A 25,685-nucleotide genomic window follows, 5' to 3' on the forward strand; every position below is an offset into this window, starting at 1 on the left:
AAACACTCAACGGAAACAGCAGGTCTGAGGTCGGTGACTTTTATCCTTACTGACGTGAAGTGACGTTTGCTACCTACTTTCTCAAACTAACAGCAGCAACATTAGCTAGCTAGCCAAACAGTTAGTCACACAGATCCAGTAAAAACCCAAACAACCCTAAACAGTTATCAGACGTCAAACACAGGAGGTAATGAGAAAGAGACTGCTAACGATGATAACGACAAAGCAGCAGCACAAGTGACATTATCAGTAACGCCATGAGAAGTTTTTCAAAGTAAAACTGGATTGGATCGACCCGATCCAGATCACCAGCGCTCTAAATGGGACTTCATAATACATACTTTGTCCACAGGGGGCGCCAAAATCCACACTACATGAAAGCTGCTTTAAAGTGCGGATCTTCCTCTCAGCCTTAAAGGAATAGTTCAGTTTGTTTGATGTGGGGTTGTATGAGGTCCTTAGAGTAGAGTAGATCACAGGCAGCGCGGCTCCTGTTAGGAGAAGCGGGCCGGAGCTCCTCCACAGAAGCTAAGCTAAGCACGGCTGCAGACGGGTTCAGGAGCACCACGTACTTTAGCCTCTTTAAAGCGTCCTACATATAAACACACACGTCAGTTTAAGTGTGCGCTGGATTTGAGTTTTCATCACCGCTTCACATTAACATCAGACAGCCCTTTCCCTCGGCACTATGTCTCACTCTGCACATCGGCCCTGTATACCTACGCCTGCAGCGCGCGGTGTCAGACACGTGTGATGTGTATGATGCCGTATGTGAGCTGTTTGTGTCAGAAAGTGCAGCAGCTAGCACAGACTGACATCCGACCTCACTGAACCTGAACGTGTCACAGGTGCTGCCTGTTTTTATCAGGACAAAGAGTGTCCTGGTTACCGGATGTGACGCGGCCGTGCTGACTGTTATCTCCTGTACGTCGTACACGCTGCACCTCAAACAACCCCACTTCAACAAACCGAACTATCCCTTTAATGTGATCCTTTTGGATATGTTAGCTGATGTAGCTCAGTTTAGCTTGTTAACGTTGTCATGTGTCCATCATCTAAAGGCTGCAGGAAGAGAAACCAAACGTTACTTACTTAAAAGTTTAAAACATGATCTTTTTTCATTGAATCTAATTTCTTTCAGGATTGTCGTAGTCGGCTTTTATCACTGACTTAGTGCAGGAAACACCTGGACACCACCCCTCTGATAAGTTGGTCACATTAGGTGTGTTTACCTGCTAGAATATGAGGCTCCGTCTGGTAGTGCGTGTCCATGCCGTTGGCGTAGATGACCCTCAGTGAGTGGTCGTTTCCCACCTGGTAGCTGTTACGGAGCTGATCTGTAAGTGAGACACACACAGACGATTATCATGGATGAACCTTAAAATGGTTCACTTTGCTTTGTGTTTCCAAATGTCAAGAAACACTGGGACTGAGCGAGAGAGAGAGAGAGGGAGAGAGAGAGAGAGAGAGAGGGAAGGACAGAGAGAGAGAGGGAGAGAGAGAGAGAGAGAGAGAGAGGGAGAGACAGACAGAGGGAAGGACAGAGAGAGAGAGAGAGAGAGAGAGAGAGAGAGAGAGAGAGAGGGAGAGACAGACAGAGGGAAGGACAGAGAGAGAGAGAGAGAGAGAGAGAGAGAGAGGGAGAAAGAGGGAGAGAGAGAGAGAGAGAGAGAGAGGGAGAGACAGACAGAGGGAAGGACAGAGAGAGAGGGAGAGAGAGAGAGAGAGGGAGAAAGAGGGAGAGAGAGAGAGAGAGAGAGAGAGGGAGAGACAGACAGAGGGAAGGACAGAGAGAGAGGGAGAGAGAGAGAGAGAGAGAGAGAGAGAGAGGGAGAGACAGACAGAGGGAAGGACAGAGAGAGAGAGAGAGAGAGAGAGAGAGAGAGAGAGAGAGGGAGAAAGAGGGAGAGAGAGAGAGAGACAGAGAGAGGGAGGGTGGGGGGTGAAGGGATGAATGTGAGGAGAGAAAACAGAACAATTAATTTCCCGGTCAGTGTTTGAAGCTGCTAATGGAGCTCAGAGCAGGTATTAACGTCCCCCAGCCTCCTTTAATTAGGTTCCCCTTGACCTCTCGCAGGACTAATGGCCGTGTGTGTGTGTGTGTGTGTGTGTGTGTGTGTGTGTGTGTGTGTGCTTGTGTGTATGTGTGTGTGACGTGTGTGTGTGTGACATCTTGTTAGACCGTTTTCTCCTCCTTCTGTGATTCCAGCAGGTCAAAGATTCCTCTGACTGACTTTGGCAGTTATTCATGGTTTAAATAAGTTACACACGTTTGTACTCCAGTAGCTCTTTAAGCAGATCTTTGTGAGCAACAAGTTCTTTCTTTTTAAAATCCCTCTTTCTGTAAAATCTACCAGATTATGTGTTACATAAATATAGATCTCTCTCTCTTCTCTCCTTCTCGGCAGGTCCCTGCGTACCAGCAGAAGGTAAACACAGCTGTGTCAGTGCGCATGTGTAGCTAGCTAGCTCCACTAGCGAGCTGTCAGAGAGGACAGCGTTTACTTTGTGGAAATATTCACATGATTCTGAATGTTTGTGTGAAAGGGACGAGAACAACATGACGGTGAAATGTAAGCTGTGTCTGGAGGAGAAGTGCTCGTCAGCTGTGAAGAGCTCGACTTCAAACGTGAAGAAGCATCTGCAGCTAAACACAGCTCCACAACACTGGTGGGACTGAGAGCCCGTGTTGTGTTGTTGTCATGGAAACAGCTGTGCCTAATACTGTATGTCTCTGCCCAGTTCACTGTCAGACTGTTAGCATCATAAAGAGCTGTAAAGGTTATACTGCGTCTGTCAGTCCTGTTATCAGGCTGCAGAGTTACGGATTATGGGCCGTAACCGAGGCGACGCAGAGACGGTAGAGTCGACACATTCAGAGGTAGACGTACAGCAGGCTGCACGCCGTCCTGATGATATAACGACGTAATGACTTTTAAAAGCAACGGTTACCAAACACTCCCAAAATACATCATTGGTTGGATGTGTTGTTGTCAGATAGAGTCACAGGAGTGACATTAAAACATTAACATTTGTGTGAAAATAAGAAAATAAATGTAGAAATAAAAAAGTAAAAGAAAATGTGAACATAATAGTTATAAGAACACATTTATGTTTTAATGTATTTCTTTAAATCTTTAAATAAACTCAAATATGTATATTTATTTATCTCTGAATATAAACAAGTACATTTTTTCTGTATTTATTTTATTTTATTTTATTATTTTAATAATTATTTTTACCGAATGTCATTTATTGTTATGACTTTATTTTTCTTTGTTCTTTCCCTTATGGCTTGAACGGCCAAGCTGTCAATCAAGTGGCTGTGGGCGGGTCTTTCTGCACAAAAAAGGGATAAAGTAGATAATAACAAAAAAAGAAATTTAAAAATAAACAAAAATACACATAAAAGATTTTTATTTTTTATGTATCTATATTTTTCAATATGTATTTTTTTATTACTTAAAATATTTTATCATATTCTTTTTCTTCTGTATTTTTATATTAAATCATCTTTAAATTTCCACATTTATTTTCTTACTCTGCTTTTGGCACTCTTCAGCACAAAATGAAGCTTTACACAAAAAGTTAACGTTATTACAGCCGGTCCGTTCTAACGTATAACGCACCTGCATCGTGTTTCACAAAGCAGCCATCAGCAGAACGACAGAACGCGGCGGCCGTATGAGCCTGTTCTCCATCTCTGTGCTGCACCTTCACATGATGTGATTTCACGTTACGGAGCAGCAGGCCGACTCTCTCTGTGACAGAGGCGAGGACGTGAAACGATAGATAATGTATGTGAATTGATGGAGAGAAATGCTGCACTTGTCGATGGCCTTGAATAACTTATTATATTGCGATCAATACTGCCGTGCTGTGAGGGAGACTCTGTTTTCTTCACACTCGGGGAACACTGAGCGCGCTCGGAAACAAATCACTGCCGGCCACTCGAGGCCTCGCTCCGACCGGCTCATTAGTTCACATTTAACAAGGGCATCAGGGCTAAATTATTGTTCTCCCTCGATGTTCACGCCGGATATCTCACACAAAGACGCTGAAACGAGTGTTTGTCTCTCCTTTTTGCAGCTAACATCAAATCCTGCACTGACAGATAAATCCATAAGTCACCCCCTCACGTCAGCTCTGTTTGTAAATGGAGATTAAAAGAGCTGCTGCTGTGATTAACCCAAGTTCTCCGTCTGATTTCATTTAATCTGCTGTGTTTATGAAAATAAGGTTCTGCCAGCGTGATCTTTCTATATCGCTCAATGTTTCTTTTCATCCGCTGAATCGGTGGAAAAATGTTTTTGTTTTTATCACAGGAGAAGAAAAGTTTTTGTTTCTGGCTCAGGAACAAAAATATAAAAGATCATTTTTAGTTTAGTAGGAATAAAGTCGAAACCTTAGAAGAGTACGTTTCTTTTGTTTCGAGAATTAAGTGGGAATTTGTGCATATTGTCAAAAGTTTGTTTGCATTTCAAGAATAAAGTGAAAATATTAAGAATAAAGTTTTACTATTACTGCCAGTTAAAAGTAAAAAATAAGAGAATTAAGAGAACTTTTTTTTTATTGCAATATGATATTAAGTCCAACTGTCGATAATAAAGTCAAACTTTCAGTATTTGTGCAGAGTGAAAGTTTGGAGAATAAAGTGGAAATGTTGAGAATCATGTCAAAAGTTCAGTTTTAGCACAACATAAAAACTTTTATAATTCTGCAAAGTAGAAGTAAAAAAAAGTTTATGTTTATTTTTTGTATTTTGAGAATAAAGCTTCAGCACGAGAGCGAGGTGACAGAAAAAGACGACATGAAAAAAAAGTCGAAATGTTGTTAATAAAGTGGAATTTCACTAAGAAAAAACAGAAAACAAGTTTTTTTTTAGTCTTGATGTTAAAAATAATAAAGTTTGACAGATCATATTTTATACTTTTTGAGTTTTGAGAATAAAGTCGAAATATTGAGAATAAACTTTAAAAGAAACAAAAAAGAAAAAAAAGAAAGTAAGTCTTTTATTTTTTACAAGTTTTGTTTCAGTGCAGGTAAAATAATTTTCTTTTTGTTTCAAACTTAAACTCAAGCTGTCCTGAATGAAGTCGAACTTTCAGTTTCAGAGACACGTGTGACAAACAGAAATCAAAGGTGGATTTTTTATGAACTCTTTTATAAAAAAAAAGCAGGTTAAAAAATGAGGTTAGAATTTTTCATATATTTTGAAACGTTTTCAGGTGTTCTGTGTAACATGAGCCACGACTGTCTGTTTACTTTGTAGACCGTGTTACTGTCCACCTGGGTAACGTCTGCTTCAGCAGGCTCCACAGTGATGTCTGAATGGACACCAGCCTCTCATGTTAAACTGGAACCACAAATCCCTTCACACAGGGACCAGACCTCCCAGTATGGTTCATTATTATCACCAGTTACAATAGTGATGCCACAACACTCTCCTTCCTCTCCACACACACACTGTCGTGAGCATCTTACCCTGCACCAGCGTGTAGAACGAGTCTATGGATGACAGGTTGGTTGTTATGGAAACGTCCTCATCCCGCCCCGACGTCTCGATGTCCACAGCGACGGCCCCGGATGACATGTCGCCGTGGAGATTGGTCACCACGCCGGTGGGAAAGGTCACGTTGGTCAGACGGCCCTCGCTGTCGTAGCTGCAGGGACGGTGAGGATGGAGGAAGAGACATTAGCTGCTGTTACTGTGCTTTATAGATACAGGTAAACATAACACACCTGTTTCATTGTGTTACCTGGTGAAGCAGTTTTACACTATTATCTCTGTGCTTTAGAACAAGTAACAGCTAATATAACGTCTTTAAGATGTTGAACCCACCCCTCCATCAGCACGCAGCACACACACACATGCACACACACACACACACACACACACACACACACTGAAGTATAAACAGTGTATTTCTGCTCACTCGTAGAACGTGGTCCAGCCGATCTGGATGCTCTTGGTCGCCAGCAAGCCGCTGTTTCCGTGATAACTGAACAAGACCAGCTCCTGACCCTGAGCGGTGAGCGTCTTCAGACCGCCGTTAGTCCCGATGGTCAGCCAGATGACCTGTGGACGCACGAGAACACACACGTACACACCACAGGGTTACACACACCCGGCAAATATCAGGATGTGTTGGCTTTTATTTTGGTAACACTGCATTTCAAAATAAAAGTGGAAAAGAGATCCTGTTTTCATAGGCGGTATCGTACAGGCTTGTAAGGTTATAAAAAGATTAGAGGATGCACGTGATGTCACAGTAGGCGGAGTCACTGCGGTTACACCCCCTGGTTTGTCCTGAGACTGCGCTGACCGCTGATCGTATAAATTAGCAGCAGCTGTCGTTTCCTCTCTGTAAAACCCTCTGATGGTGAGCCTCGTCTCTACAAGCTGAAGGGGGACGTTTAGACAGCGTTAGCTATCCAAGGCAAACCTAGCTTTCCTTATAAAGAGTACTGATGACATCATGTCCACTTCCTGTGCAGAGATGAAAATACATTAACTCTAACCAATCCCACCTTGAAGTACAACCAAGCGTCGAGGCTTCAGCCTCCAGCTCTGAAACAAGGTTCCTATAAATGTGGCCACACGTCCACAGAGCTGTGTCTCTGGTAAAGTGTAGGGGTCTCTGTCGTGGCCAGGTGCCCTGAATCTAAGCCGATACTTGTCTGTTTTCCTCCCGTTTTCCTCCTTTCCCCGACTGAAGGCAGGCGTGTCCCGCTGTGACGTCAGGGCACGCCCTCTCTGTACTTCACTACACAGGAACCTTTCAATCATAAACCTTTAAGCAGAAATCTTAAAATATATAGAATGTGTGTTCAGTAAGGATGCAGCTCGTCTCACCTGGTTGTCAGGGGCGACCACACGTACAGGCATCCTGTTGGTGTCTCTACGGATACGCAGGGTGTTCCCGCTGCTGTCTGTCACCGCGGTAACATCCTCCTCGTTGCTGAGTGATGGAGGGAGGAAAAATGACAAGGTGAGAATTAGTGCAGACATGAGAGAAGATTGCTTAACCGAGACTGTGTGTTAAAGAGAAGTGTGCTATATATAAGTGTTCATTCACACACACACACACACACACACACACACACACACACACACCTGTAGCTGAAGTTGTATTTGTAGTCTCCAGTGACGAGCGACATGGTGAACTGGTGAGTCCCGTTCAGATCGAACACGTAGAGCTCCTGAGAGGCTGGAGAGGCCACTTCATACGAGCTGGGACCTGAGGCCAGAGAGCCTGAGCACACACACACACACACACACACACACAGAGACACACACACACACACACAGAGAGACACACACACACACACACACACACAGAGACACACACACACACACACACACGCACACACACACACACACACACACAGAAACACACACACGCAGAGACGCGTTATGACATTATTTAATGTATTCTTTATTTAACTCAGTATCTTCCCAGCACCTGTATTCCTGTGCATATACAGTAAATACCTTTCCGTCCAACCAATCAGAGAGAGGAGGGGGCCAGCGTCATCATGCCCCCTCTATACGTGTCCTTTTACACACCTGTAGGTGGCTGGTTGCGTCGTATGGCTCGTATCCGGATGTTTCCCAGATCGGCCACGTACAGAGTCCCGTCCGGAGACACCACCAGAGAGGACGGACAGTTGAGCCGCGCGTCTTTAGCGTAGCCGTCTCCGGTCTGGTAGCAGTCACAGTTGGCATCGTTCTGCAGGACAGAGGAAGAAGAAGTGAGAGCAGACTCTACCTGTGATAACCACACACTGTTCTTGTTTTCATGATTGATTCGGCTCCTAAATGCTGAACTCCAACCGTACACCGGTCTTCAGAAGTGGACAGAGCCTCTTGGTTTCAAAAGTGACGCAAATACAGAATGAATACAGAATGCGTTCTCTCTGATGTCCAGCAGGGGGCGACGCCAGTGATCGTTTTTTCTCTAAGAACATTTTGTATAGAGCCTGTGTTTTTTGCCTGATAACACTTGCTCACGTCTCGCTGCTCTCCTCCTCTGTCTCTTCTCGCTCTAACAAACCAAGACGCTGAAGGCCAACAGGCAGAATCTGGTGTTCTGTTAACCAGCAGGTGAACTGGCTGCTCCCGCTTCCTGTACAAAGTCTCTGTGTTTGAGTTAAAGTGTGCTTTTTGAGCTAATGGAAAAATGCAGCAGCACCAACACAAAGAGCTCAAGGTTGAGATATAAACTATGATTGAAAGACATGAAGCACTGATAATGGCATCCCTCAGTGTTAGGGAGCTGTGGTGTAGTACCTTGCAGTCACAGTCAGAGGGCGCTCCAGCTAGATGTGTGATTTCTCCATCAGTAGAAACCTGAAAAAGACGTTTCAGAAATGATGACATGTCTCTGCTCGTCTTAAGAACTTACGGCCGCTCTCTGGAAACAGGAATCCTCTAGGATAAATAATCATGCAGCGCTTGTTCTTAAACATGAAGCTCAAACATTCTGTTCTTTACGCTTAAGAAGAAACAGATGACCTCAAAATCAGAGTTCAAAAATGTGCCGTAAATGAAAAATCACCTGTCGGATGCGGTGCAGCTTCTTCTCGTCCGTCTCTGCGATGTAGAGGACGCCGCTGTAGGACAGAGCGATGGCTGTAGCGCCCTCCAACATGGTCTGCACGGCTCTCTTCCCCATCGTGTACTCGATACCAGGAACCTGGCAGTGCATGGGCCGACCCGCCACGATACGCACCTGAAACACAGTAAGTCAGAAATGAGCCTGTGTGTTCTGTTTTAGGCAACACAGACAACAGGAGCGTGTATGAGGATGAAACGAAGTACCTGTCGATTTTCAGTGATCTGCAGCACCACGTTGTTGTCCAGGACGTAGATGGAGTTATCCATGGGGTTGATGGCGAGGTCTGTGGGCCACTCCAAACGAACCTGGATGCAGAGAGGAGGAGGAGGAGGAGGAGGAGACACTTCACATCCTCTCTGATACTATTTATTCAAACACTGATACACAGCATGTTCCTGCTGCTGCTGGTTTTAGGGACGAGCTCCCAGGGCCGGGTGGTCCCTCTCCTGATCTCCTGTTTAAACTATGGAGGACTTTTCAATAATAATGAAACAAATAATGAACATAAAAACATTTATAACAAAGATATTTAAGCATAAAGACATCGAATCTAACCGGTGAAACCGTCTCTCCTCTGAGTTACAGACATGAGGACTGAAAACATTCACTGTGACCTTAAAGTTAGAGCACAGCAGTGTGTTTATGGAGGTAGCATCTTTAGCTTCTCGTTGCATGCTACCTGTCGTATGTGCATGCTGGTATCGCAGGTCAAAGGTCGTGCAGAGGTCAGGTCGTTGCTGCCCAGCATTGTGGAGATGATTCCATTACGATCCACCTTCCTGATCATAGTCCCGTCCACGAAGTAGATCAGACCGTTTCTGTCCACTGCGATCCCTGCAACACAGACACACAGTCGTCCGGTTCATTGTCACGGACATCGTGATGCTGCGGGGCGAATCAGCACTCAGCATCACAATGGCTGACTTCCTGTTGGGTTTGCAGAACAGGTGCGACAGGCATACGCCTTCCACATTTCATCAGGTGAAGGTAACTGAATTTGGAGCCTTTTCTGAAGTCGTGTAGGGGGCGCTATCGAGCCATTATGTCACATGTGTATGCAAGACCCAGATCAGGTGTCAATTTGTAAGACTTCTGGTGTGTGTGTAAAGTTTTTGTAGCACAAATAAGCTCTCCTAAACGTGATATATGGGAGAAGAAGAAAACTACTAACTGCATTCTAACCGGGTCCTCGGGCTCTGACAAGAACATCCAGACTGAATCAAGACAAGACGGACAAAACGAATATATGAATGAAGACGGTCAGAAGAGTCAGTGACGAGCTAAAGATTCTGATAATGTTAGAATATATCTTCAGTCGTAGGCTCCAGCGAACAACAGGACGTGTGTTGATGATAATCTGACGAGTAAACCACGGCCGATGTTAAATGCTTCGTCTGCTCTTCGGCACGGCGGGCGTCCCTGCTCGCTGTGTGACCTTGCTGCGTGAACAGACCCACTTTGAAAGCTTCATACTGATCCTGTAAATGAAGCCTCCGCTGACCTGACTCTTTCTTCCCCTGGAGCAGAAACAAATATAATTCTAACAGGATAAATGTTTGTGTCGTCCTGCACCAAAACCTCTGCAGACAGATGTCCCAGCAGAGCGTCAGGTTCCCTGTGGTTCACCGTCACCTTCTGTTCCCTCACGTTCCCTAAACTCAGTGACCTGTCGTGTCGTCTTCGTCTGAGCTGATCTAAATGTTGTAGGGAAATGTAGCTTGTGTGGACGCTACTGTGCTACTAAATCAATAAGAGATAAGCTACTGAAAAGCTTCTTCATTCAGGAAACAGCGACGCTCAACCAAGCTACTGAGACTCTTCTGCAGAGCGCTTTGCTCCACACTGTGCAGCACAGGTAAACATACCGTCTATTACATGTTTTCTAATACTATAGACATCATGTTGCAAGGAGATGTCCGCACATCCAGGAAGTCTTTAATAAAGCATACTGCAGTCTGAACTCTGCTGGACGGAGTCGCTACACCGCAGACAGAATCAGCTGTAAGAGCTCTGACGGATGTCCTTCAGCAGTTTTTGCAGGTTTGTAGCATTTCAGCTCAGCTCTGCAGACGAAGCACGACTTTCCAAGAAGAGGAAAGTTAATGAACACTCTCCTTTTCTAAGTGATGAAAACAGGCCAAGATCTGAGGTCAAACTCTGTGCGTGTCTGAGCTGAGGCTTGGCGATCCTCCTCGGCGACTGTGGTTATAAAACAGGCTGGAATAATACAGGCTCGCGTGTGTGTGTGTGTGTGTGTGTGTGCGTGTGTGCGCACCTTTAGGTCCCAATAGCTGTGCCTCTGTAGCTTTTCTTCCATCTCCACATCGGGCTTCATCAAACGGAGGACACTGTTCACCTGTTCCAGCCACCACTTCGCCGTTACCTGAACACACACACACACACACACACACACACACACACACACACACACACACATCATGGATTAGCATGGAGATCACATTAAATTTAAAACTAAATCTGGTTGTTTCGTTTTTTACCGACATAAGACATGCGTGCTTACTGATGAGGTCTCGGGCGCCGCTGAGCATCTTGGGTCGGTATATCCGTCGAGAGTTGGTGTCTGAAACGTACAGCTGTCCGGTCACTGGGTCGGTGGCGAGATAGTAACGGTGAGCAGGATTGTTGCTGTGAAAGAGAGGAGGGTAACAAACAGGAAGAAAGAAGGAAGAGCTGCATTAGTGTCACCACGCACATGATCACAGACAGTATGTCTTAGGAATCCCAGTTGTAACACAGATATAAAATCACGCCTGGGCTCTTTGCAGATTTCAGTTCACATGAGGAGGCATTTTAAAAACACACTGAAAGGCAACCTAATATTTTTACATATTTTGGGGTCTAACTGTCCAACTGATTCAGCCTGCAGCAGTGAAACAGGCTGTAATGGCTGCAACATAATCCTTGTTACAGAGGAAGATGATTTAACCACAAACAGATGTTACACCAGACTCCATTGAGAAAAACAGTGATTTTACCTCCCAGAACACAGGAGCTGCTGCTCTGCAGCTGCCTCGGTCTGTCAGTTTGTTTGTGTTTTTGTGTGACTTCATCCAACAAGTTGTTTGTGTAACACACAACAACACAACAAACCAGGCAGAAGCAGACCCACAAACATCCTTATTCACTGAGCTTAAATCAGTGTTTTTCTGAATGGAGTCTGGTGTGTGTGCAGAGAGCGATGTAACGTCTGTGTGTGGTTAAAACAATCATCTTCCTCTGTAACAAAAAGGTCTATCTCTGTAGGGATCCTTTCTGTCATGTTGTCACACACTTAGAATAACAATCTGAGCCTGTCAGTGGAAACAACAAGAACTTTTAGTGGACGACCTTTGACCCATCAAAGATTATGTTGCAGCCGTTACAGCCTGTTTCACTGCTGCAGGATGAACACATCTGCTGGAGACACTCATTTTTTTTGTACTTAGTCATTTAGAGCAAAAATTATGTAAACTAGGCTCCATGTTTAAAGACACCAGAGCTCCCTTCAGCAAGTCTATAATAACACAGTTTAAAAGCTTACAATGAAATCATCATCAACAGAGCAGATTTACAATTTGCTACCAGCGTTATTATGAGAGGGAAATGAAGAAGAGCGGATGATAATGAAGAAGTAATGAACTAAAGGAAGGTTGATGAGGTGAAAGCCAAGAAAGTGGTGTTAATTTACCGCCTGAGTGTGAGACGGCGAGGGGATGAGAGAGTGAGAGAGTGAGAGAGTGTGTTTCTATTTCTGTTTCAACTCGTGTCATTAGGATTCAGCTCAGGTGTGATGCACACCTCCTCCATGTTAACAGATGGGACACAAGACATGGTTTCTGTCTTTAGAGCTAGTTCTGATCATGCTGATTTATGTTGAAGAGACAACATTATTGTACCTTATGTTTAACACAGACAGAGTCAGCAGAACCTTTAGACGTCAATCGTTTTCTCTGTGTCCCGGAGCGTCTTCACTATTTTCCCTCGTCTCTTTTTCAGACTTATAACTTATAAACATTTGGGCTTCTGGTTTAGCCTACGTTAAGCGATAAACAACTTCCAGCGCAGCCTTCCTCCTCCGTGCGCTGCTTTGTTTACAGTCAAGTCAGCAGCTCGAGCAGCGACCGTGTGTTCAGATCAAAGGTAAATTCTCCCTCCAGATGTGTCTGCTAAATAAACGCTGTCATCTCTCGGTTCGTCCCATCCCCCGGAGGAGCGCCCGTTCATCTGTCTGAGCTGAGTCTCAGTCTCACTGTAAACAGGAAGTTACACAGAGGCTGCACTCTGGCTTACTGCAGCGGGATGAAGCCCAAACAGAAACAGATTCTCTTGTGATCGACTTTAATTAACGGCTCTTCAGTTTGCTGAAAGAACAACATCATGATGCAGATTAGGAACAACATGAAGCTTTGTCAGGTCTGTCCTCAGGAGGAGAAGAACACTACTGTAACATGAGACGGAGGGCGGAGCCATCGTTTAGGATGCATTCAGCAAAGTCGGGAAATCTAAACTCTGAACAGTTTTTGTGACAGCGTGAAGCCGATTTTGATCTCGAGCAGGTTGTTAGCTGTTAGCTGTTAGCATGCAGACGTCTGTTTAGAGATTAATAAATCGTTGTCAGACGCTGACGGGAGCTGGGATGGCATCACGGTGGATTACGTTCCGCTTGTCTTTCCATACGCCGCAGCCTGCTGGTACGTGATTGGTCAACACTACTCTCACTACAAAGGGGCAGCTGTGGCTCAGTGGTAGCACCACATGTCCAGGTGTCCTTGGGCACTGAACCCCAAATTGCTCCTGATGAATGTGACTGACAGTGGGGCACGTTACGTAGCAGCTCTGCCATCACTTTGTGAATGTGTGTATGAATGGGTGAATGTAGTGTAACATGTAGAGCGGCCGTTTTATACTAAGTACAGTCCGTTTAGCATTTACAAACGAACAAATGGAAACCAGCCTCCTGTGCTAAAACCCGGTCGGTCTGCAGCTTCCACATTTCATGTTGCATCTGTAAAAAGGGATTAAAGTGAAAGTAATGAGGCGGCTTTTAAAATGTAAGAAAGTACAAATATGTGCGTTCAGAAGTCGGGAGTAAAAAGCTGCCAGAGAACACATTTAGATAAGACCAGACACCTGAAACCTCGAGCATTTGTTCTTCATGACTTCCAGTGAGAAAAAGAAGTGCAGAATCAGAGCCGTGTGAGGAGGAAGAAGCTAATTAAATCCTGCCTGTTCTGTCAGAATACAGTGTGAAAACCTGTCTGTCTGCTTCCGCCTGTCTGTGAGCCTCATTCTGTTAATTAAACACGGTGACATCCTGATGATTCAGCCTCCGCCTCGCTCCCTCTCAGCCTTACATTTAAACACTTAATGAGGTTCAGTTTCACCGTCCCAGGAGACAAAGAGATGTTTTTGATGCCAAAGTCTTTTTTAGACACGCCTCAGTGTGTGTGTGTGTGTGTGTGTGTGTGTGTGTGTGCTGCTGAGTGTAGAAACACACACACACAGCCTGAGGATGAACTTGACATGGATGGCACTTGATCATCTCAACATGCCAGGACGCATTAAAAGATGTGACTGAACGGGGAAGAAGGGCAGCAGAGAGAGACAAAAGAAAGACAAAAGGAGAAGAGAAGGAGAGGAGGAGCGATGGAGGAGAGGACGACTGAGCAGGAGGAGGACAGAGGGATGAATAAAGGAAGCAGGCAGGCAAAGAAGAAGGGAAGTGCGGCTGTAAACGGAGAGAAAATGAAGGATGTAGTTAAAGAGAGGCGAGGACGAAGAGGAGTGTAGATGGTGAGAAAACATGAAGGAAGAGCAGGAGGTTAAAAAAGCTCCTGAGAGGAAATAGTGTTTTAATTAAAAAGTGACATTTCATTGAAAAGTACGTTTGGAAGAGTCGAGAAATTGAATCCAATCAGAGTGAGTTTGCCGGCAGCAGAGAAGCTGCAGGTGTGGAGCTGCTCCGTGTGCGACAGAGCTGCAGATCCTAGGACAGACGTGTGGAGGCGGCTGGACGGGTGGATGCTTGTATCGTCAGTCCCAGCACTGTCTCCAGGAGATGCACACATTAGTGGTGGACATCCCTTCGTCCTGTATCCGTCTCTCCAGCTGTCAGGAAACATTTCCAGCTGAATACCGTCTCTGGGTTTCAAGCGATGACGTCGTTGTTATTAATAATATAGTTTGACCAGATTAAGAAGTTAGGTCATGTGAAAGTCAGCTGCAGTTCTTCTTGCTTACTCCCTCTAAGTTTAGTGATAAAACAGAGTGAACTCTCTCTGGAGCAGGTGGACAGGTCTCCCACAGACCAACCAGCAGGTGGTTTATTGTCTGAAGAGTATTGATCTGATCAAATCTTTCTGATTGGACAGAAGCAGGACCTCCCCGAGCCTGTCACCTCCGAGGACGTCAGCGTACGTACTGACATCCTCACCTTCGGTCGCACACGGTGAGTTAGTTTTCTTCTAAAGCATGAGCCTTCATTTTCTTTTACCAGCTATGAAATGTTTCCAAAACTAACTGTGGTTCCCGTTCAGCTCTGCCTGTGTTCACTCTCTCACACCCGTCAATCACCTTCACTTCATCTGAAAAGGACAGTGTGGGGGGTGAGGTGGTGATAAGGCTGAAGCAGGAGGGAGATAACCACAGCCAACACCCATCCCAACACCCCCTCCTCCCATGTCTCTCCTTGCTGGGGGCTGCTGCTACATGAAGTGATGACTGTGCCGTTCATCTGAGCTGACAACGGAGGAGGAGGAGGCTCCATTTCGTGTGAACGCTCGTCAAGATGAGAGCGAGGGAGAACAGGAGGCGCGGGAGACAAAGGAAAACGAGATGAGGAGGTTTTGTTTTGATGGGAGGAAGATTTCAGGACACCTTCCTCCCAGACTTCAGCTCCTCTGTGCCTCTCTTCTACCTGCAGAGAGACATCCTGCTGCACCCACTAAATGGATGATTCCATGTTTTAATTAAGCTGCTTTATGCGTCCAGCTGATTCACTAACTGTTGTGAAGTCTTCCTGCCTGAGTGCATCCTTTTCCTTCTCCCTGAATGATGCAACCTGCAGCTTTATAGCATCACTGGAACAAGTCACACGAGCACGATGAGCTGCTCGATCCAGCTCTCTGTCTCCCTGATGCTCTGCAGCTTTGGGCTGCAGACGCTGGTGTCGTGACTTTCAGGAAAACTTCCATCCATCATCTACACCTCTCATCCTGTTCGGGGTCGCGGAGGGTGGAGCCTAGCCCAGCTCTCATTGGCCGAGAGGCGGGGTTACCTGGACAGGTCAACTGTCACACAGAGACAGACAACCTTTCAGGCTTTAGAGTCACCAATGAACCTGACGAGCATGTCTTTGGACTGTGGGAGGAAGCGGGAGGAACCCACGCATGCACATCCAAACCAGGGATTCAAACCAGGAACCTTCTAGCTATGAGGCGACAGCGCTAACCACTGCACCACCGTGCCGCCCATCAGCAAATCCAGTATTAAGTATTCAGCGACGCTGGTTCACTGACATCACCTGGAGCTGAGCTAAATGACTCAATGCTCCACCTGTGTTCAGTGTCAGAACTGCATTTATATACACATCACCTGGTTACCTTGGTTACCTGACGTCTCATCATGAGAATATAATATATATAATAGAAACAATAAGTAAATCACGGCTCCTACAGTTGGTGGTGTTGTGAAAGAAGGAGAGATGGATGGAGGTGGTGTGCAGAAACAACCCGGCGCAGAGAAAGAAGAAGAAGACAGGTAAAGGTTAAAAAGGATTAGTCACTCTTACCTATGTCTGAAATCTTTGTTTCTTTAACACAGTGCAAGCAGAGGACAGAACAGAGAGGAGAATCAACAGTTAGTGGACAGATTAGTGTCTGAATTCAAGACGAAAATCACCAGAAGGAAAATCAGGAAGAGTTAAAAGTTTGAGTCAAAAAAAGTCAGAAGGAGAAATATTTCAGACTCTGCTGAGTTTTGGACCAACGAGCTCTGAAGAACTTGCCAGAAGCTCGCCTCTACAGACGGAGCACTAATCCACACTTCTCCTTCTAAACTCAGAGTGCTCTTATATCTTTGGCACTTTTGGCTACAGTCGGCACTCCAGTGTTAATTATCGCCGTGGCAAAGTGTTCAGTCTGGCCGTGCATCTATTCCTTCTCTTCCTTTATGTTTTCTAGCACGGCTTCAAAGTCCTCCAAGACTCGAGAGCAGGAAGGAGAGATGCCCAGAAAGACTGAGTCAGACAGAGATGAAATCTGAAGCTGGGTTTTAATTAACATTCGGAGAAACTCTCAGGCTGATTTTCACATTGAGATTTACACTCGCTCAGAGAAACCTGTGTGAGCCGGTTCTGTCCGAGCTGAGTCCTCTGAGTGAGACCTTTATCTCTGTGACACGGGAGCTGTATTCTCTGGATTAAGATCTAATCCCTGATCCACAGCAGCAGCAGGCACCCTCCCTCCCTCCCTCCCTCCCTCCCTGCCCTCTCTTACCTCAGCTCCATGACGCTGGTCACATTCCCAGAGGGGAAGATCCTCCTGATGTAGTTGAAGTCTCCTACAAAGATGCTGCCATCTGCTCCACAGGCCAGAGCCAGGGGGGCCAGCAGCTTGTTGCCCTCCGCCTGCCCGTTACAGCTGGGGCAGGAGATGCTGCGGCGCCGTCCGTTTCCTGGGAGGGGAGGGTGGAATCCATTTTTACTGACAGCAACTTTCTGTTTACAGACTCACCAGTATGGAGCATCATCATTTTTTTAAAGCCAGGCTGATGAAGAGAATAATCTATAATGCAACATCCAGCATCAGAAGAGCCAGCAGGTTCAGACGGTGTGAACCTCCAAAGGTCTCAACTCATAAAGGAGGAAGGACTTGGACCAAAAGGTGTCGACAAGGAGGGAACTATTCAGCGTAGGGAAGCTGCAGCTCCTTGGATGGCCACTTGGTGCCGTCTGTTTTAAACCGATAACTGAGCAGATTTTCCAACTCGCTCTGACTGCACACGTTTGATCATGTGTGTTTCTTCCTATTGTTTAACATGAGCTGAGTATTCACCTGTTTATATGTCAGAAAACAAACCTGGTCGTGTCTGACACGTTAGATCTTCTGGAGGTGCAAACAGCTCCGTTTATTGCACCTCCTCCTCCCAGTTACCTTTACTGCTGCTTCCAGCTGTTGTTGTTGTTGGTAACTGCGTTATGTTGTTTCCTTCTTGAACACAATGATAATGTAATGTGTGCTTACCCATGATGCTGCTGATGACAGAGGGCTGCTGGGAAACGAAGATGTTCTCCCCGTTGCCCTTGTACAGAATACCTGGTGGAGAGAAGACGTGGCGATCAGAGACACAAAGAGCACAGAGAGGAAATCAACTCTTTGCTTGTTGATTGGAGTGTGCTGCACGTTCAAAAGAACGGACGCTGAGACGAGAGTGGCGGACTTGTGTTGAACTTTTACTTGACTTAAATCAACTATTAGAAAAAATGGGTTCAAATGGACCCACCAGCTGTCATCCACTCCAGGTCATTGTGCACGTTCATCCCTAGCTGTGCTCATTTCATGATCTTCAGCCTCCTAACAAACATTAAAGCTGTTAATGTGACCTTAAAGCTATGAACGTGTTTGTTTGTGTCTTATTGTCTTATTGTCGTGCACAGGTGCTTTAGAGACCATAAAACGATGAACCTGTATTTAGTCAGCCATCAGCTAAATGTGGTCAAATGTATAATTACCCAGCATGCATTTCATAAATCATCTGTTCAACACCAAACTGTAAACCCTGTGCTGCATTCAAGTGAATCACGTGTTTTAGTAACACCCTTCAGTGACTCTTGGCCCCATTAGATTTACAGGTATTGTGTTAGCCAGGTGAACCTATCATCCTACAGGGCCGTTAGCGTTAGCGATTAGCGTGTTGGCACTCACTGCTCCTGATGCTGTCGGTGGGTTTAATGCACAGAATCAATGACCTGTACAGGGATCAGTCAATAGGCCCCAGGCTATTCAACGTAAACCAACATGTTCGTTCTGAAGAAGACTCATCACTGATCTGAAGCTTGAGTTATGGATGGAGGGAGCTGTATCCGGAGCACGCTGTGAAAGAGATCCTGACTGATGTTGATTATCGGCCCAGATTCTGCTGGTGCTGGTTCATCATGTGAACAGAGTAGTGACTGGGATGTGATCTCTGCTGAACCTTATTTGTCCTGACGCCATCACTGCTGCACCTGGAGCACCTGGAGCACCTGGAGCATCACATTGAGCTCAGTTTAAATGGTTTAAGTGGTTTCAGTGAGAGCAGATGTCGGCCAATATAAATCATGAGGTCCATTTTACTTTGGGCTCCATGACCTCAACCAGCTACAGCTAACATTGAAAGAAGCTAACATGAGTCCACTGGAGATATTGTATATAAAAGTGTGCGTCATGAAGTGTGTGAAATAACGTCCGACTCAAAAGAAAAACTGCTGGATTTGTGGACTCGCTGATTCTGGTTTGAATTGCAAATACAAGTTTTAAAAGAGCCCTGATGTTCAGCAAAGAATAAACCTTACACCATCACAATGCGACACTCCTGCTGTAGAGATGCTTTCACCTGTAAGTAAAGCTTCCCTGTCTGCAGCTGCACGAGTGTTGCATGCAGGAGATGTCTTCAGTGTAATCTTTACTCTGTTTAAAATCTGTGTTCTGTATGATGCATGAATACATTATAACACTTAACCTATTATATGTACAACTGCTACTACTATAAATAGCTACACTTCATAATTAACTAATAATGATGCAAACAATCCCGTGTAACTGAGATCACGTGGCTCAGAGCGAGTCTTTGATCTGATTTAGATCATGTCCATTAACACGCCGCCAGGCAGCACAGTCTTCACAAACACACCTGAGATTCATGAGCAGAAATATGGAGATGTAAAGAACAGAGGATGACAGGTAGGAGGAAGAGGAGGAGGTGTGGAATGGCTCACTTGTGAAGAGGGTTAATGTGAGCGAGTGATGAGAAAACCAACAGAGGAAAAGAGAGAGGGATGCACTTGTTCTTCAAAGTGAGACATCAAAGAGGAACCTCCTGTGGTGAGCTGAATTATTCAAACTCTGCTTCTGGAAAGCAGCCCAACCACAACCTTACTCCATCCATACATCCATCATCCATCCATCCATACATCCATCATCCATCCATCCATCATCCATCCATCATCCATCCATCCATCCATCATCCATACATTATCCATCCATCCATCATCCATCCATCATCCATCATCCATCCATCCATCATCCATCCATCATCCATACATTATCCATCCATCCATCCATCCATCCATCCACACATCCATACATCCATCATCCATCCATCCGTCCATCCATCCATCCATCATCCATACATTATCCATCCATCCATCATCCATCCATCATCCATCATCCATACATCCATCATCCATCCATCCATACATCCATCATCCATACATCCATCATCCATCCATCCATACATCCATCATCCATCCATCCATCCATACATCCATCCATCCATACATCCATCATCCATCCATCCATCATCCATCCATCATCCATCCATCCATCCATCCATCATCCATCCATCCATCATCCATCCATCATCCATCATCCATCCATCCGTCCATCCATCCATACATCTATCCATCCATCCATCCATCCATCCATCCATACATCCATCATCCATACATCCATCATCCATCCATCCATACATCCATCATCCATCCATCCATCCATACATCCATCCATCCATACATCCATCATCCATACATCCATCATCCATCCATCCATCCATCCATCCATCCATACATCCATCCATCCATCCGTCCATCCATCCATACATCTATCCATCCATCATCCATCCATCCGTCCATCCATCCACACATCCATACATCCATCATCCATCCATCCATCCATCCATCCATCCGTCCATCCATCCATCCATCCATCCATCCATCATCCATCCATCCATCCATCCATCCATCCATCATCCATCCATCCGTCCATCCATCCATACATCCATCCATCCATCCATCCATCATCCATCCATCCGTCCATCCATCCATACATCTATCCATCCATCCATCCATCCATCCATCATCCATCCATCCGTCCATCCATCCATACATCTATCCATCCATCCATCCATCCATCCATCCATCCATCATCCATCCATCCGTCCATCCATCCATCATCATCCATCCATCCATCCATCCATCCATCCATCCATCCATCCATCCATCCATCCATCCATCATCCATCCATCCGTCCATCCATCCATCCATCCATCCATCCATCCATCCATCCATCATCCATCCATACATCCATCATCCATCCATACATCATCCATCAATCCATCCATACATCATCCATCCATCAATCATCCATCCATACATCCATACATCCATCCATCCATCCATCCATCCATCCATCATCCATCCATCCATCCATCCATCCATCCATCCATCCATCCGTCCATCCATCCATACATCTATCCATCCATCCATCCATCATCCATCCATCCGTCCATCCATCCATCCATCCATCCATCCATCCATCCATACATCTATCCATCCATCCATCATCCATCCATACATCCATCATCCATCCATACATCATCCATCATCCATCCATCCATCCATCCATACATCATCCATCCATCATCCATCCATCCATCCATCCATCATCCATCCATCCATCCATCTATCCAAACATCCATCCATCCATCCATCCATCTATCCATCCATACATCCATACATCCATACATCATCCATCCATCATCCATCCATCTATCCATCCATACATCATCCATCTATCCATACATCCATACATCATCCATCCAACCATACATCATCCATCTATCCATCCATCTATCCATCCGTCCATCTATCCATCCATCCATCCATCCGTCCATCCATCATCCATCCATCCGTCCATCCATCCGTCCTTCCGTCCGTCATCTGTCCGTCCATCCATCCATCCATACATCCATCCATCCATCCGTCCTTCCGTCCGTCCGTCCGTCCATCCATCCGTCCTTCCATCCATACATCATCCATCCATCATCCATCCATCTATCCATCCATACATCATCCATCTATCCATCCGTCTATCCATACATCATCCATCCATCCGTCCATCCATCCGTCCTTCCGTCCGTCATCTGTCCGTCCATCCATCCATCCATCCATCCATCCATCCATCCATCCATCCATCCGTCCTTCCGTCCGTCCATCCGTCCATCCTTCCGTCCTTCCATCCATCCATCATCCATCCATCCATCCGTCCATCTTGTACAGTTGGAAACCAAATCCGATCTTTCCATAATTAGCTTTTTGTGTTTCAGTCTTCTGAAACTGAATGAGTTGTTTGTGTCTCCCTGAGAGTTACCCTGTGTGCTGTCTGATGAAGAAGCTCTACGAGGAGCAGAGACTTTCCACACTGTGAAATGTCATCATTTGTTGCATCCCACAGGCAAAAGGCCACACGTTGTAAAGGAATCAGGGAAGAACGCGATGCCTTTTCCTTCATGTTGGACAACTCCGTCCACATTTTGAATCCATAAACACACAGAGGGTCTCTGAAAGAAGTGTCGTCTCACAGCAGCAGACGCTTTCTGACATGACTTCATGTCTGGAACTTTCTGGAACTTTCCACGCTGAACAATTTAAAAGTTCATCAAACACAGCGTGACTTATTGCTATCGCTCCTTAACTGCTGTATCAGTGGGTTCCCTTCCCGTCTGTCTCTGTATCCCTCTCCTTCCTCTTCTTCCCATCATCCTCGCCTCCTTCTTTCATCTCTCCCTCCATTAGAAGGTGTTGATTGATCAACAGAGGCCCGACCAGCGGGGCTCCTCTCACGCTGTGCTGCGCTCTGCACAGGCAACCAACTACTGCATGGGTCTAAAAACAGTATGTGTATGTGTGTGTGTGTGTATGTGTGCGTGTGTGTGTGTGTGTGCGTGTGCGTGTGCGTGTGCGTGTAGTGTGTGGGGGATGCAGGGTGATGAGAGACGGAGAGACAGGCAGAGCAGAGCAGTGCAGAAATAGAGAGGAGCATCGAATTCTCCTGCTGTGTTAAAAGAGAGGGCAGTGAGGCTTTCTCACACGCCTCTGTGTGTGAGCGAGTGTGTGTGTGTGTGTGTGTGTGTGTGTGTGTGTGTGGGTATAAATGAGTGTGTTTGACCTTGATTTAAAAACCTTTAAAAACCCAGATTTCTAACCACATGCACCACAGGCCCTGACACCCTGAACTCCTCTCGGAGCCGAAGCACCGACGATCTCAGACTTATAAAACCTTTTTTGTTTTGCATCCTGACTTTAAATGATCCCATAAAAACCTCAGACAAGAGAATCATTTTTACGAGTGTAATTTAGGACCGGATGTGAATCACCTCATTGGGACATAGCCGTGTGTAGAGAGATCTAAAATAAAAACTATAACAGCCAGAGCAGTCGTCACCACCTTCTGCGTTCGTAAATAATGTTAACGTTTTGTGCGAAATAAAACGAAATGTTTTGCTCATGTTTCTACGATCAGAATTGTTTACAACGAATTGCAAAAACTGACTTCAACAAAGAGCTGTGAAGTCGTCAGGTGAGGTCAGCCGAACAGGGCCGAGCAGAGTCAGGGCTGTAAGCACGCACAGACACACCTGTGTGGACGTCTTTCATCTGTATCCAGTCATAGATGCTAACCACGCTAACACAGAGCAAACAGGGGTTAAAAGCAGTCACATAATAATTCACACACACGCACATGACATGTGTGATGCATGAAGCGAGCTGAATAATGACTGCAGGTTGTAAATCAGTGAGAAAAACGACCTTCAGCCAATCAGCAGAATATTTAAAGAGACGGCTCCTCGTGGCCAAGGACGAATGCTTCAGGTGTGAAATTCATGTTTGTGTCATTCAGAGGCAGTGAAAAGACTTCCCTCCATCTCTGCTCTTTTATTTTTATATTTCCTGCTGATTCATTTCTCACACATCAGGAGGAAAAACATGTTTGATGGAAAATCTGTGGTTTCTATCAAGCTGAATGTGAGTGATTTTTTTAAAAGTACCCCAAGGTCCTGTACCCGGCCCCCTGCTTCACTTATCATTGCTCTGATAAGGACAACGAAGGAATCCATTATTACAGGTCGATATGGGAAACAGAGATTTAATCCTTTCCAGACAATCCGCCAAACATCCACCATGACGACGAGCGTTTCAACGATTTAAATATAAGACCAAATATCCTGTCTTACTAAAGGTTGCCTTCTGTCACGTTTGTCACACGGACAAATGCTGCTCAAGTGTCAGAAAACAGTCAGCTACTTGTTCACTAAAACATCAAACAGTCACGTGATGAAGGAAACACAGCAGCCGCAGTGTTCCTGGAGTTAAAAAAGGCTTTTCATTGTGTAAATCACAACGTCTTCATTTTGAAAGTGTCGATGTACGATGTCTCACAATCTGGGTTTGATTCATATTTAAAGGGTTGCGAACAATATATTGAGATCAATAACATCAAATCAAGTAAACAGAAGATTTCCATGAGCTAAAGCTGGTGGTCAAACGTTTACATGAACTTGCTCCTGAGCCTCTCGGTGAAAACAGATGACAGCGTTTCAGCAGGTCCACCAGCTTTAAGGAGCCATTCTGCATCTTTTGCTCAGACAGCGTGTTCGGTGAAAGAAACACAGTCGACAGCGTGCTGCCTGATCACTTGAAATCTGCTGCAAACTTCAGCACTTTTAAAAGAGCTACCAGATCCTGTTTTACTCAACAACAAACTTGCACTCATGTCGAGCTCTTAAATGTCCTGTTTTTAATGTTCGCTTACTTGTTTCTTGTTGTATGTAATGTATTTTCTGTTTTCCTGCTCCTAACCTCTCAGTTTCCTAAAAGCCTCTCTAGGGACGGCTGTTGCAAACTAGCAGATGCTATAAACACTGGCTGCTTTCAGTGAGTCTACGTATACTGTATCTGTCCCTGTCAAATAAATCATAAAGAAAGAAACTATTGAGGGAGAAAACTAACATGTTATCAAGAACATCTGATTTATCAGCTTTGAACTGCTGAGTTAGGACTTCCACGTGGTGTCGTGGGTCGACTCCAGGAGCAGGAAATGTTTTTCAATATTTTCTCTCATCTTTTCTCTAATCTGCTTCTTTTTAAAACACACTGTATATTAGACCTCTTCAGGACCTCGAACACGTCATCGTCTCACTCTGTGACAGGCTGACGGCTGGAGAACAACACTTGTGTTAGTTATCATTAGAATGTCATTTTCAAGCCATAATCTGCAGATACTGTTAACATGCCGATAATATCGTGCATCCCTAATAAAGAGACAGACTCTGTAAACTCTGCACGCCTGAGGAGAAAACAGAAAGCGCTACCACAGGCGACCAGGTGCTAAAAGGCTAACAAGAAGCCTGCAGCTAGCTAAAAACATCAGGTAGCATGTCAGAGGATTCATTTACAGCTCGTCTGTCTCAGTGTCCCTTCTTCTTATTCATCTTTCTTCACAGAGAAATGATCCCGATGAGTGGAATACTTTTATATTTACACTTATATGATGGAATCAGCAGGTTAGATTCAAATGTAACAAAGATCAAAGCAGGATTAGCTTAGCTTAGCTTCAGCTGCCACAGTTCGTCTGTTGGGATCCCACAGTTTGACGCCTCACGTCTTGTTTTATATTTTTGTCTGTTTACAAAAACTAGGAGTTGGTCGAACATCCCAGCACACAGCGGTGTTTTTTTGTTTGCTAAGAGAATAAATGACGAGGAGACTCCTTCAAAATAAAAGTCTATGGAGAGAGATGAACTGTTTTCTATCCAGGCTGGGCGGGACTTCACTGCACTTTGTCTCTTCTGCTGATGGCTGAGGTCGTACTTCTTAAGTCTCTTAATCTGATTTGACTTATTTATTTCCTTTAATTATTCATCATGTTGTTAAACTTCTAAAAGCTGCTACTGTTCTGTGTTTTTTGTCCAGAAACTTGAGTTCAAACACACGAGAGCAGCGAGGAAGAAACACAGAAGCTGTTTTAA

General features: G+C 45.2%; 1 protein-coding gene across 2 annotated transcripts in view; it reads right to left on the reverse strand.

Moving 5' to 3' along the window:
* LOC138604840 (teneurin-3) overlaps positions 1-25,685 on the reverse strand; it is a 149,150-nt gene that overhangs the window by 22,132 nt on the left and 101,333 nt on the right. For both annotated transcript variants that reach the window (XM_069676851.1, XM_069676852.1), the window contains 15 exons: positions 17,864-17,935; positions 17,117-17,294; positions 16,411-16,431; positions 11,143-11,267; positions 10,897-11,004; positions 9,301-9,455; positions 8,825-8,926; positions 8,562-8,735; positions 8,294-8,353; positions 7,571-7,733; positions 7,118-7,256; positions 6,857-6,962; positions 5,937-6,079; positions 5,485-5,663; positions 1,233-1,337 (listed from right to left, as the gene is read on the reverse strand). In XM_069676851.1, the coding sequence (XP_069532952.1) occupies positions 1,233-1,337; positions 5,485-5,663; positions 5,937-6,079; positions 6,857-6,962; positions 7,118-7,256; positions 7,571-7,733; positions 8,294-8,353; positions 8,562-8,735; positions 8,825-8,926; positions 9,301-9,455; positions 10,897-11,004; positions 11,143-11,267; positions 16,411-16,431; positions 17,117-17,294; positions 17,864-17,935 (1,830 nt within the window). The remainder of the gene's footprint in view (positions 1-1,232; positions 1,338-5,484; positions 5,664-5,936; positions 6,080-6,856; positions 6,963-7,117; positions 7,257-7,570; positions 7,734-8,293; positions 8,354-8,561; positions 8,736-8,824; positions 8,927-9,300; positions 9,456-10,896; positions 11,005-11,142; positions 11,268-16,410; positions 16,432-17,116; positions 17,295-17,863; positions 17,936-25,685) is intronic.

This window comes from Semicossyphus pulcher, unplaced genomic scaffold (assembly GCF_022749685.1).
Source record: "Semicossyphus pulcher isolate SPU_LCO1_2020_fin unplaced genomic scaffold, fSemPul1.0.p SCAF_27, whole genome shotgun sequence".
NCBI lineage: Eukaryota > Metazoa > Chordata > Actinopteri > Labriformes > Labridae > Semicossyphus > Semicossyphus pulcher.